This window comes from Anser brachyrhynchus, assembly GCF_964034855.1.
Source record: "Anser brachyrhynchus genome assembly, chromosome: 14".
In the NCBI taxonomy this organism is placed as follows: Eukaryota; Metazoa; Chordata; class Aves; order Anseriformes; family Anatidae; genus Anser; species Anser brachyrhynchus.
This window is the reverse complement of record NC_137709.1, coordinates 19,388,421-19,403,151: the sequence shown is the minus strand read 5'-3', so window position 1 is coordinate 19,403,151 and position 14,731 is coordinate 19,388,421. Positions and strand designations below refer to the sequence as shown.

Here is a 14,731-nt window from a genome sequence, read left to right as displayed (position 1 = left end):
TTTTTTTTGGAGGGGGGGGGGTGGGGGTGGGGAAGGTGCCCTGGGTGCTTTTGTTTCTGCTGTCATTAGCTCAAATACTGGAGCAATTTTTGCTGTTACTTTATTGACCATTTCCAACTTCCGTCTTGTCTATGCAGCATCTGTATACATCCTCACCCTAAAGTAGGCACTCATGAAATGAGTGGAAGGGCAGAACTGATGAAGATAACTGAGAACATCAGGCAAAAAGACTGTTAGCAGTCGATTAATTCAGGTCAAGACTACAAACCAAGGCAAAAATATGAATAAATAACTAAATCAAGGCTTTCCCAGCCAAAAGCCACCAACAAAACCCAGAAATACCTCATTTATTCTATGGTATTTCTCCATCTACCTTTTCTCTGCTGTCTCCTCCTTTCTTGACCAAACAAGAGTAAGGAAAAGGGACTCTGACATCCACTACACCCTAAAAGATTATGCCCGTGCTCTGCTGAAAAAACTTCAGTTTCTGAGGAGCTGGATAAATCCAAGATGGAGCAGATTTTATTTTAAGTTTTAATACTAATGAAATAATATCCTTGTGCTGCATAGCTCCTCAACTAAGTACTGGCTGACGAGGTTCCCCAGTTGGAATAGGTTGTATATAGTATATCACCTGAAATAACATAATAAATAACAACAAAAAAGAATAAAAAACAAAACACCATCAACCCAGAGGCTGACAACAGTGATTTCAGTGAATAAAGACTCTCTTCCATGCCAAATATTTAAGATAATCAACATTTCTGAGCTTCATTAATAAATCATTGCAATTTGTATTCCAAATTCAAACAAGATGCATTTCTCCTTGTTTTTGCCCCTAACAAAAATGGAGAATGTAATGCGTAATAGGAAGGATTAGGCATTCAGCAATTTACAGTAAAATCCTGTTTGCTTATCAAGGAAGAACAGTCCTGGAGAACTGGCTTGCATATGCTTTTTTTTTTTTTGAAAGCTGTCATTTAAGATTTCAGCAATAATAGGGAGCTAATAAGTGGTGTTTTCTTACTGGTAACTAGCACAACTAAGTATTTTCCGCTTGGTTCTGTCTCTGGGGACAAACAGAGTTACTCCGGCACTATTTTTGTAAATGAAAAAGGCTACAATATGGAACATTATTGTCCTAGCTGAAAATGAACAATGACAGAGTTGGAAAGATTTCACCTTAGACAACATTATTAAGAAGCCTTTTTGTCCTGAAGTTCTTGATAGGATACTAATCAAGCGGAACATATTTTCTGAAAGTCAGTTATTTTCAACTCAGAAGTGTGGTTCACAAAGGAAGAGATTAGCAGAGTGCCAACAAGGTCATCAAGGGACTGGAGGACCTCTCCTATGAGGAGAGGCTGAGACCTGGGACTGTTCAGTGTGGAGAAGAGGAGGCTCAGAGGGATCTTATCAATGTGTAGAAATACCTGAAAAGAGGGTGCAAAGAAGACAGAGCCAGGCTTTTCATTGGTTCCCAGTGACAGGACGAGAACAGGACAAGAGGCAATGGGCACAAACCAGAACACAAGAGGTTAGGTCAGAAAGCACTTTACTGTGCAGGTAAAGAATACTGGAATAGGTTGTCTGGAGAAGTAATGTAGTCTTCTTCCTTGGAGATCTTCAAAGCCACCTGGACAGGGTTCTGGGCAACCTGTTACAGAAATCCCTGCCTGAGCAGGGGATTGGACCAGATGAACTCCAGAGGTCCCTTTCAACATTAACTATTTTGTAATGTTAAAGCAATCCCTTGCTTTCATTCCAGTCTCATTTCTCTTACTACAGCAGTATTTAATTTCATTTGTCATCATAGGTAAACTGTGGGGAGAGTGATGGACAAACTTCTAGGCCCAATACATGGCCCCAAGATCATCAGATCTACTTTGTTCCTCTGTCCTTCGCCTCTATCCTTCCTGTATACATAAAGATCCCTTTCAGGAAAAGTGGAGTCAATCAGTATTCTTTTATTTACTAATTAAAAAAGGCAGACCTCACTAACTAAAGCAAGCATTTCATTATTAAAATGAAAATACTAAGACAATGGCATGCTTGCCTCACTTCACCGCTCAGTCATGATGGGAGAACTTTTTTCTTTTGGAGTTAGAAAATGAAGATAAAGGTTGCATCCCGATGCACATATGAAACAGATATAGAAAGCCTGGAGACTAGCCACAGACTCTTGATCCTGCTAAAATTAACAGCTCAGTTAATGACAGTGTCAAAATTTTATCCTGTATGTCACTTTCATTTATATGTGAAGAGATCTCAGAAGCTCAAGCCAGAATTGGGCTTCCTGACACAGGAGCATGTTCTGGGCAAACCTCTAACCTCTTCCTCTTACTAGGATCAGAGCGCATCATTAGTATTACACAGATAGAAACGTAAAATCTACAAACGTAGAAAAAACATGCTGTTTATCGCACCCAGACCCAAAACAGAAAATACAACCTTTGGTCACAACTTTTCAAGTGTTAACGCACTTGAACATAAACACTGCAAATAATCTACTCAAACAGACATTCCTCATTACCTCACACAATGTTTTACTTACAAATTTTTCATAATGTGTGTGTGATAGAAAGAGAAAAGACGATTCAGATAACTCAGACTTGCAAACATTTTAGTTACTGATGAGAAATAAAAGCTTCCATATCAAAATCTGTCAATAAGTCATTAATTTATATTCTCAGGGCAAAAGGACCCAGAAACAAGGCATGTTCACACAAAATAAGGACAAAAAAAACGTGACTCAAACTTTTCATGGGAACACAGGAAAAAGAACCACAAAACACAAACAACCATCAGTCTAGGTAAAAGTTGTCACTTTCCACTTAGTTCTGAGGCAACAACTCCAGTCTATCACTTTTGCAGGATCAAATATTTGAAGGGTTTCGGTCTCCCTTTCTCTGGGCACTTATTTTCACAAAATCCTAGGCATTTAATTTTAGAGACTCTAGAGACTCTTCTCTAATTTGGCTGAAAAAAAAGTTTGTAATTAGATCTGAGTCAGACAAGACAGCATATAAACCTGGCATATTTGTGTAAGCCCGTTTTCCTTGGAAAATATAACTAAGATACACAAACACCCATAAATGATCACAGATTGCCATCTGTTTCTAATGTAGCAGAGTGAAATGAAAGGATTCAAAAAGACAGAGAGAATTTCCAGGATGCAGCATTAACAGACATCTTTCTTTTTCCTAAATAGACTGTATGCACATATGGTTTTGGCAAGAATCTTAGACTTAGAATGAGATGTTGACTGAATAAACTTGGGCATAGGACTAGGAGAAATAGAATACAGGTACTGGAAATCAGGTCTTCCTGAACTTACATGGTAAAAATGTGGGGGAAGAGAGAGAAGGGGGAAGAGAAGACCACAGAAAACCCACACCAATAACGAAGTCTTCTTCAGTTCTTTCCTCCTGTGTCTTCTCTCTACACCAGGAGTTTTGCGAACTCTCCTTGAGAGGAAATATTGTGTAAACTGTCAAACAATATATATTTGCTGCGAAAATAATGCCTGTTACACTGAGCATCCTAAGGGATGAAGAACATGACAGAAACCAACAGTACTAATCCCATTTTCTTGGGAAAAGAAAAATGAGAGCTAGGTGTATTACAAAAAATAGCTGTTTTTGCCAGAGAGGGCAAACTGTTATAGAGTGGTCAGAGATGAACAATTTTCATGAAATCTAAATTCTGACAGTGGGTCACTACTCAGCCAAAGGCTTTTATCAACTTTTATGCTCAGAGAGTGACAATGTCCACCTGCCTTGGGAAGCGCGTGAAGATTGTTTCATGTTGGGAAACAGCTCAAAGATAAATTTATCTGTTCTTGCGCCACTTCTATAGAGTGGCAGAGTCTGCTCCCCTGACTTCATTGGAGGTGGGACAGGACTTGGGTCCTGAGCAATTTCTTTAGTAGAGGTGTTAGTAAATGAAAATAGCAGATGCCTTTGCCTAAGAACAGTGGTCCAGAAGTTCCCTGGAAATCCATTTATAAAGTAGCATTGGTTAGGCCTATGCAAGGCAAAGCGAATCCAAGGCTTTTCTGCCATGGAAAACATGTACTTCCTCAAGGAAAAATCACAGAGGGAGTTCATGAGCCTATTAGTCTTGACTGAGGTCCCTGAGGCAGATAAGTATAAAGAACCCTAAAAGAAATTAGTATTAATGGATCAAGAGCTCATATAGGTTCCATAGCACAATACTGAGCATGAGCTCTACAGAGTGTTCTGAAACTTATCTTTACTGGGGAAAAGACAACCTCTATTTGACCACAGGAACAGTTTTGTGAATATTCTGTAACTGCAAAGCGTATTTGTTGAGAGAGAACCAAGAGCTTTAATGACACAGGGCTGAAATTACATAGTCATTCCAAACTCTAAAATATTGCAGAAAGACACAAAATGCAAGAACATGAAAAGCAATACTATATCAGAACTAGGAAAGGAACAAAAAGGAAGAACAAAAAAGAAGGGAGTCACTGTTGCAGTGTAGAAAGAATGTTTGGAGCCATTACAGAAGCATGCAGGAGGCAGAAAATGAGCATCTCAAATACATAGTCCTAAACTGCTTTAAAAAAAGGGAGATGTAACTAAATAAGGCACAAAATAGGTCCATTTGAAGAGGTCAATATATTAAGACAAAATTACCCTGACTCTACATTATACTTACATCTTCCAGAACTCTTTTCCACCTGCAGTTTTCTGTTTTTAATAGAAAAAGTCTCAGTGCATTTTTCCTCAGTCATATGATTTAGGTATGGTTCTCTACCATTATTAGAATCTAGGTTCCATAGCCAAGATAGACTTTATCCTGCAAAGAGCAGAAGGAAGCAGCTGGCAGGTAGTTTCTGGACCTCTACTGATACCCAGTTGTCTAACAGTCTGTGAAACAGTTTGCTGTAACCTTCCCAGATCCTTTTATTTTTCCATCCTCAAAACTACTTCTGCCACTGCCACCACTCCCTTTATCTGCTCCTTTGCTGCATGTACACCCAGTCTTCTATATGTCCAGTTCTAATACTCATTTATTCACCTCCCAGATGCTTCTGAGCAATCCTCTTTAGTATACTTCTAACATTTGGCTGTACTCAACAAATAGACAGTGGGAATTTATGATACTCTTAGCCTGTGTAATTGTGTCTGTGATTATTGTAATATAGCAATCTAAACACAGCATGGACTCTGCTGTTGCCTCAAGACTTGAGTCTAAAACAATCACACCGCTCATCCAGCATCTTAAAACTTACTCATATGTTAGCTGGACAGCTTGAAGTATTTGCAGATTCTTTCAAATTTTCCACTTACAGATTTCCAATTTTTTCCTCCAGTGTAGGTAAGGTATATTTATTGATTAAAAAAATAAACATCAATGCAGTCTCTTTAAACTCCTCAGTCCAAGAATTCTGTTTACTTATAAAAAATATGAACTAAGACATTTGCATTTTATTATTGGCCAAATGGATCTGTTTACACCCTATGTTATTGCCTGCAAGGCATATCAGATACCTCTGTGGGTCATTCAAATGACTGTTACCTTTTTAATAGATATAAACCAGGTTTTAGTAAAGCAGTTCAGTCAGTTCCAGAAAGCCATATCCCTCTAGAAATTGCTCGGTATGCTGCTGGAAAGTGAGGTTTCAGTCTTTATGATATACCTGTATCCAGAATGCATGTCTCATTGAAAGTAAGTTATCAGTCCAGAATAAGTTATCAGTCCAGAAAAAGAGATTTCAGGTTTGCTTCACATTTGGTATGAGCTCTAAGGTCTGTTCTAAGGCAATGTTCTGAGAAGGGACTGATGGGACAAAAGATAAGTTTTAGGTATGTGGCACAACAGGAAAAAAAACGAACAATTGTGTTCTAATAAGCACGTTGAAGAAACAGGCTCCTCCCCTTGGAATAATCCTGAGAGTGTAGTGAAAAGCTGTTGTCTATTCATTGCTTGGTGTTTGGTAAAAGAATTCATGGGGGTTTGCCAAAGTCCAGCACTTTTGATGCAAGTTTCTCCTGCATTCTACTAAAAGACCTCATAGGTTTGACCTCTGAATTTCAAGCAGACAAAAATATCAGTTCCAGTTCATTTGTGCAGCCTCAGACACCACTGCCATCTCTGCTTGTGTGACAGCAAGCACTGAGTAAATCAGTCTTCACTCTCATTAGAAGTAATATTCCAAGCAGTAACCTAAGTAGAAAGAATTAGGGTTTGTTTTGCAAAACATTTTCAGGTACCATGTGAAAACAGTAGCCTGAAAAGAAAGTGTTCTGACCAGAATTGTAAAAGGCTGGAATATGTGGTCACTTAACTGGAACAGTTCCAAACAGCAGAAAACGAGGAAAAAAAAAGCAAATAAAAAACCCACAACACTTGCTTCAGATGATCATCTCCAAGCACCTTGCACTATTTTTTTTTGATTGCATTTGCATCTCTCTTACCAGTCTATTTATCTAGAAAAGCACTGCATCTGAGTGACAAGTAACAGACCATCAAAACTCCTCTTTCAGACAGGCTGAAAATGGTCAGTCTTTTCATTCAAATGAGGACTCCAATCCATTCTACACTTTCCTTATGAACTGTTTAAAAGCTCATCATCGTCCTCCCTGTATTGGTGAGTGACAGAGAAATGGTGTTGTAAGGCAAAATTAAAAGAACCAAAAACATTTATTGAAGTGTTGAAGGTCACTACTGTCTAATAAAGGATTTGTTAGTACGTGAAATTGGAAAGGAAATTGTATATTCTGAAGCTATTTTCATACCATTAACTCAAGTTAGAAGGAATAAAATAAAACGTTGTTTAAAAGACTAGTTTAGAAATCTGATGTGCAATGAAGAAACATGACTGGTGATTCCCATTTCCCCTTTCCCTCAGACAAATTAGACTGAGCTCCTTCTCTTTCTCCATAGGAACCCAAGTGCAAAGTTATTTTTCACTTTTGAGCCTGGTGTCCAAGTGCATGGCGGTGTTGGTGGTTTTTTTTTTTTTTTTTAGACAACTAATTGAATTCACTGTTTCAGGAGTTTTCTCTAAGAGCATTTACCCTTTTCATTTCAGACAGGTGATGAGCACTATTTCCTGTGAATGGTTAGTCATAAACAAAGTAAGCATCCTGATTATTCACTTTATTTAATCTCTCTCCTATGTTTTTTTTTTTTAAGCTATCAAATGATAGCTTTAAAACACTGCATTTGCAACAATGGAGGCATTGATCATTCTTAAACAGAATTCAAGTTCCCTCCGTGAGTCTAAGAAATTGTTTTTACAGGTGGTGAAAATTTCAGTACCTGCAAGATAGTACTTCTAACAATGAAAAAAGTATGGTAAAGCAAGACAGATACAATTCATCTGATCCTACTGGAAAATCATTTGACCTCACCTGCAGAAACAAGCAAAGCCAGAATGCATTGCATATAAATATTGCAAAAACCTAGGTTTGTTTAGCATTACAGTACCTGAGTTTTGGTAGAGGAAACCAGGGGAATAATAACCTCGCTTGTGACTGCAAACCTTTAACAGTGTAAGATGTTTTCTTTCACCAAATCTTGTACAAACCTGATGGCGGAGAAGAGAAAGGGAAAACTTTATTATTTTTCCCTAGAAAGAGAGGTCAGTTAAATTACCTAGTCTATAATCTCAGATTATGACGACTCTACAGTTTCTTCCTAACATATACACAGCAGTAGAAACAGTTGTAAAGTTTCCTGTACTTTAATTTATGTTTTCTTCACAGGTCTTTAATCAATTAGTTTTACTCTGCTCTCACTGGCAAAGATCAACCACTTTTTACCTACCTTTCAAAATGTTAAAAGAGCTAATGCTTCCTTAAAAACAAACATGAAAATAACCTCCCCCCCACCCTCATAACTGGAGGCAGTTCCTTATCTCCTTGATATTTTTCTGCATAATGGAATATGCCCAGTTCTAGAAACCTTACTTCAGTCCTGTCTTCCACCTTTTTGTTGTTTTATTGTAAATCTTATTCCTTTTTAAGATGTTAGCTGAAAAACAAAACCTTGGAGCTTCAGCTAAGGATTAACAACTTCCAAATAGAGCTGAAAAATTATCTTCCCTGTTTCGTGCGTGATATGTCTCAGCTGCATTCAACAAAAAAGGTAACGTTCTGTATGCAACATTTTTTTTGGCAAGGTAGTTATAAAATTTCTTAAAACATTGACTAATCAAAATTGCACCACAGAATTAACTTTCGTGGAACAAAATAATTTGAAAACATAGGTGCAAGATAAATGACATTGACAACACACAAGAATAGACAGGAAAGTGCTGAAGAGTTTCATGGGTCTTTTACTGGAAGTATGGTACTGAACACTCAATGAAAAGCTTTCCCCCAGCCCAGGATACGTGTCCAGTTAAAATTCAATCAGCTCATGAAAAAATGTTTTCTGACAACCTAGAAATTAATTCATACTCCAACACTTTTTGCAACCTTTAATTTCTTATCTAAACATGTTCTTGAAACGCACACACAAAAATAACCACCCACAAACCCAACTGTCTGACACATTAGCGCTTGAAATACATCATTAACTTCTTAACTGTGAACTGTAACAGCTGAGGTACAGGATCCTTTTTACAACATGATATAGGAAATGTGAACAGAGATTTGAGAGAGCCAGGAAGTATAGTTTTTTCACAGACTAAGGCTACAGACTCATTCGAAGTTCTTTGGCTTAGGTTATCTCCTGAGGTGCTACTTGAACAGAGGAATAATGGATTTTTCTACTCATTAGATTAACTGAAGTGACAGAGTGAAAGAAATAGAAAAAAAAATGTTTTGGTTATTTTTCAGTGTTGGTCAACACAAAGTGAAATTCCTGATTTTGTTTCCATATTTGCTAGACACTGTTTCTCGGGATGTAAACTTTTGGATTATAGGTAGGGAGCTACAAGCATAAACTCAGTTTAAACCAAAAAAAAAGGAAAAATTAGATGAAGTTCAACTTAGTTTTGTATTAAAGTTTTGAAACATTTAAAAATATATACCTCTCAGAAGTAATCAAACTATAAAATTTTTAAATTTAAGTTTGAAAAAAACAGCAATACAAGAAACCGAACTTCTTCCTGTAATGGATGCTCAGACATATACCAACTGCTGTTTCTGTATTAAAGCACTTTCTTAGAGAAAAAAACTTACGGTGAAAGATCATCCCCACTTAGAGTTAAATTCAGTAATCTTGTGGGTTTGTGACCAAAAAAGGCACCTTTGACAGAAAAAAAAGTTTGCAGCTATTTAGTTACTACAGCATGTTTTTCCGCTTCTCACTTAGAAAATCCTACAGCTCAGTTCGAGAAGATGCATTAAGCATGGAATCCAGACCTTGGGGAAAGTATTAGAAGTGTAAATATTTTGCGACAAAATTTTTATATGTGCAAAAGCAAGATAATAAAGTGTGTCTGAGCTGGACCATTTACAACTAACAAGGTTCTTTTCTTCATGAAGTCTGTGTTATTCACATTTCAAATATAATTACACTTTCACTAAAGGCAGGCAATTTCTCAAACTTATGTCACCTCATCTGATGATCTGAATTTCAATTCCTCCTATTGTAATTAGCCACAATACTATTAGTAGGTATGTTGAGGACAAGACTCTGGAAGATAGCATGACAGTTTCCCCATTAATCCTTCCTATATTTGATATATTATGAGAAATAATAATCATGACTCAAACTCGAGCATTTGTAAGTAAAAAGACAAATTTCTAAAGCATGAAGTAACTTAATCTCCTTCTATTTTAGCTAAAGTGCTGAAATCTGGCATGGTACATTCTGCTAAGGACTCCTGATTTACAATATCTGAATTTAGAACCTATACATACATCACAGATTCCGTAAAATATCATAAACAACCTCTAAACCTCCTAGACTAGTCTGACGATCACAAGTAGTCTAGCAGTTCCAGTTCACATGGTATAATAGCCAACACTACAGGCTGTGCTGAGAGAAAGCCACATCCCTGCAGTCATTAAACACATCTGGTGTTCTTTTAAAAGGAGAAATGTCTAAAGGTATAGCACTATACAACAGTTAAGGTATTGTATGGTAAAAAAAAAAAATTAAAATTTAATTTCTAGAGTTTTTTCCTCCATTACTTTCTGTCCCCTGCTCACTCTGTCTACTCTATTTTCCCGATTCTTTTTGATCTCTCAAAATAGTCTTTCTATATACCTATCTACTAAGTAGTAGATTAAAAACTAAAATCACACATTTTTAGGTGGATGTATTCCTATATTGAATCCACTATAGTTATATTTAGCAAATTGCTTCATCAGCAGAGTAAAGATTTCCATCTCAGTAGAGAAGGACTAGCGCTGACTTCAATAAACGGGTTCCTCAGCATCTTGGTTCACCTTGTTCAACTGTGAAGGATTAAGCCAGCCTCCAGGGAAACATCTATGTCATAAAGCATATAACATTAGAGAGATGCAGGTGACACCTGCCTGAAGACTGTGGGAATTGTGTCTCAACTGTTGATTGACCCAAGTTAAGGGTGCAAAAAGGAAGAATGAGGGAGAGCAAAGAGAGAAATGCAACTTGGACCCCAAATTCCAGAGAAAGAACACTAAGTTCACCTAATGACATGCATATTCCTTATTTACACAGGTTTTCTGTTCTCATTATTGTGCTATTTTTTAAAAAAAATGCTGTAAAGATAATGTATTTGATAACATTCCTCAAAACATTACTTAAAAGGTGCTGACTACACAAGATATAGGTAGAATACCCACTTCCGCTGTTTATACACACAAAGAAATTACTGAACACATCTGACTGAATTTTACCACACTATCACCACTTTGCACCAAGATCTCCCAGCTATTATTGGAAGACTGAGCTGAGCTAAACAGTCCCAAATAAATTAAAATTTTAACAGATTTGGTAAGTGGGTATTATTTCATAGACTTCCCCAACAAACTTTAGTCAGTAACTTGTTTGTCCTGTAGTTGCAAAAAGATAAAAACATCTTCTAAACATGTAATTTTGTTTAACACACAGCTGAAAATAACTGGACTGACAGCACTGGAGCTGAGAACATATGGAAAAAACTGAATTATGATCAAGCTATCTTTGCACTATCTCAAACATTATCCCTGACTATTCACCTGAAAGGTGATCACCATTTCCTTGGCACAACTGATTAAATGCTGTTACAAGACCTTTCTGTCCTAATGTCATAGTTTAAGACTACAGAGCCAGGGTTCCAATCAGTAATGATTGTGATGTTTATATTATGAAAGTACACTTAATAGGCAATAGGATACTTTTACTTATAAAGTAGTTTCAGTTTATAAAAGATGATAATAATAATAATAGCTAATCATTTGGGCATAAATACTGCACTTTTGAGTTAGATATGTGCAGAGCATCAGACTACACACATTGGATTGTCTGCATTCAGGAAAAAGCTGAAAAAGACATGTTTCTAGATCTTAAAATTAAGTAATTGCCCCCTTTAAGCAAGGTTATGAGTGCTTTCCACCAATAAAGGAAGAATATTCTATTAGAGGATTAGTGAGAACAGCATTATTTTGTACCTTAAAAGTAAACCATGAATCATCCAGCCAGGTGAGCTGGCAGCCATCAGGTGAGAGTGCACTGCCAACAGTTCTAAGACAGGTTGTGGTGGTTTTACTCAGGTGGGTAAAACAAGTTGGGGAAACAAGGTGTTCCCAATAGAGATGTGGGGGATGATTAGAAGATTAAAAATTTGGTTCTCTGCTAAGAAGTCAGAGGTTCTACCTTGTGGTGGTTTTACTCGGTTGGGAGGCCGAGCTTCACCACAACCGCTCTCTCACTCCCCCTCCTCAAAGAGGAACAGGGAGAAAATACGATGAAAAGGGCTCAAGGGTTGAGATAAGGACGAGGAGATCGCACAGTAATTATCGTGATGGGCAAAACAGACTCAGTGTAGGGAGATAGTAAGATTTATTGCCTATTACTAACAAGCTAGAGAAGTGAGAAACAAAGGAAAGAAACCAAAAGCACCTTCCCCCCCAGCCCCCCTCTTCCACCTCCTCCCCCCTGAGCAGCGCAGGGGAAAGGAGGTTATGGTCATTCTCCAGCACTTCTTCTCCGCCGCTTCTTCTTGGTCACTCTCATCCCCTGTGCTGTGGGGTCCCTCCCACGGGATGCAGTCCTTACTGAACTGATCTGGCGTGGGCTGCCCACAGGCAGCAGCTCTTCAAGAGCTGCTCCAGATATGGGTCCGTACCATGGGGTCCATCCCTCAGGAGCGAACTGCTCCAACCTGGATCCCCAACGGGCAGCAGCTCCTGCCAGGTCACCTGCTCCTGCATGGTCTCCTCTCCAGAGGCTTCAGGTCTGGCCCGGAATCTGCTCTGGCAGGGGTCTTCCACAGGCCACAGTCTCCGTCAGTGCAGGTCCACCTGCTCCACCATGGTCTCCTCCACGGGCTGCAGCGTGGAACCCTGCTCCACCGCGGTACTCCATGGGCTGCAGGGGGACAGCCTGCTTCACCATGGTCCTCACCACAGGCCGCAGGGGACTTCTGCTCTGGTGCCTGGAGCACCTCTCCCCCTCCTTCTTCACTGACCTTGGCACCTGCAAGGCTGTTCCTCACTCCTCTCACTCTCCCAGCTGCTGTGTGGCGCAGCGTTTTTTTTCCCCTGGCTTAAATATGCTCTCACAGAGGCACAAAACATCACCACTTATTGGCTCAGCTCTGGTCAGCAGTGGGGCCCTTACCAAACATGGGGCAGAAGCCACCCCTATGGCCCCCTGCTACCAAAACCATGCCACGTAAACCCACTACACAGGTGCTACAATTTTTTTTTGGGGGGGCGGGGGGGGCAAATCAGTCACTGCCAATGGAGATAAACAGGCAGTTTGGGATGTGGATTGGTACAAGTGAAAAACGTATCTTCTACCAGAGACTTGCAAACACTATCGGATTACTCAAGAAACACACCCTCTTGAGGAAAGCCCCATTGTCTACTCTTGCGATCTACGGCCTGCTGCATTTGCCCAGAGGGTTCTAGACGCTGGGTACACCTCTGAGCAACCTCATGGTATAGAAATATAGAAGCTGCTGAGAATACTATGGTAGATATTAAGTGTAAGCAACAGTATCACAAATAAGAGTATGTACTTTTTAATTCATTTTAACTGTACTCTAGTGAAAGCCACTAAAACCCCCAATTATTTCACAATATCTGAATGTCAGTCTACAGGGTCTTGATCTTCACCACAGTCTAGGAAAAAGCTGATGTCAGAAATAGCTGCAGTCCAACTGAAGTTGGTCAGTGCCATCACCTGTACTCATTAAGGGACGGGAATGTTTCTCAACCAATCTAGTGGCTCATAAACTAACTTAACAGTAGTGTAAAAGATGGTACTGTGGGGCTGCAGGATCTGAATGCAGATCTTAAATGCGTAGAAGACAGAAAGGTTATTAATGAATAACTCTGGGACTCCATAACTTTCTAGACCAAAAGTGGATAAGACATTCAGGACAAAAACACTTAAGTCAAAAATTAACTTTCACAATGCATTTCATAGGGTCAGGAGCACTCTTCCCTTTCACTGTGAGTAGATTAATATTGTCTTTAACCTAACCAATTGTGTGCTATTTGCTTCACTGATAGCCTTGCATGCTCATTAGCACAGAATTGATTCTCTGTTCTGGCCTCTGTTATTCAATCACTTGTCTGCGTTATCTCAAGAGAACAGGTAATTGTTGTGGCTGAAGGGTCAAGTCTGCATGCCTGGCATATTTAAACATGCCCCTTGCAAGTACTGTCTTCAAGAACATGCAACTTTGAAGTGTTCTTTCTGAGATACTAGATTGTCTCAGGATTATCATTACAATGGCCTCCTCACAATCTGGTGGTAAATTCTGCTTTTGTATTGAAGTTCTAGGAGGGAAAAAAAACACAAAAAACAAAATAACATGTAAATCTGTGTTTGGGCCTAAGTTTTTTGGGGGTCTTTTTGTTGTCCTCCTCCCACCCCCAAATAATTTGATCAACAAGGCTGTCCACACACAGACCTCATTGAAGGCAGTTCCAAAGTCATACAGTATTCAAAGGGGATAGAAAACAAGGCAGCCTCTCCACAGAGCACCTTAATTTCTGCAACATGGCTTCTCTAGCTGACTGCAAGGATGAAGAACAGCAATACTTTTAAATTCTAAACAGGGAAGAAAGAAGTTTAACAAATATAGTTATTACACAATTAATAAATGCCATTTTCAGTTTGACATCGGCAATTTAATTATGTGCCAGAAGTTGCATAAAATCCTAACTTTTTAAGAAAGTTATTTTGTTTCTGGTTCAACCTTGAATGAGAAGAGGGTTATGCACAGGCAACCTGTAGTTTATAATTGGAAAACTGCAGAGTATGCCAACCACCAGTTTCCCCACCTGCATCAACAGCACAAAAAACTCCACCCTGTACCCCCCCCAACACCTCATCATCCTCCCTTAAACCCAGATGTGAGATTCTACCTTGTTTCATTTATTGCCTGGATACGTACATTTCCATGAGGCAGGCAGAAAGGGATTAATCATTTGTCATTCTTGATGTTTCCATAAAGAATAATAATTAAAAACCAAACAAAGTCACAGAAACAAGGAAAAACCCACCACCTACATACACAAACAGAAAAATGAAGCTAATGCAAATGATGAACTGTGCAAAAGGCAGAATGTGAACCCACAGTAAAACTAACTTGAAGCATTCATAA

General features: G+C 38.8%; 1 protein-coding gene across 13 annotated transcripts in view; it reads right to left on the bottom strand.

The window, feature by feature from the left end:
• Positions 1 to 14,731, bottom strand: part of LOC308177537 (uncharacterized protein) — a 53,901-nt gene that overhangs the window by 20,753 nt on the left and 18,417 nt on the right. For 9 of the 13 annotated variants that reach the window (XR_013939189.1, XR_013939190.1, XR_013939191.1 and 6 more), the window contains one exon: positions 7,462 to 7,561. The exons of 2 other annotated variants lie outside the window; for them this stretch is intronic. Coding sequence is in view for 3 of the 11 variants with exons in the window: in XM_080555015.1 (XP_080411141.1) it covers positions 7,462 to 7,561 (100 nt within the window). In the remaining 8 variants the exon portion in view is untranslated. 2 more of the 13 variants (XR_013939192.1, XR_013939193.1) reach the window with 2 other exon arrangements.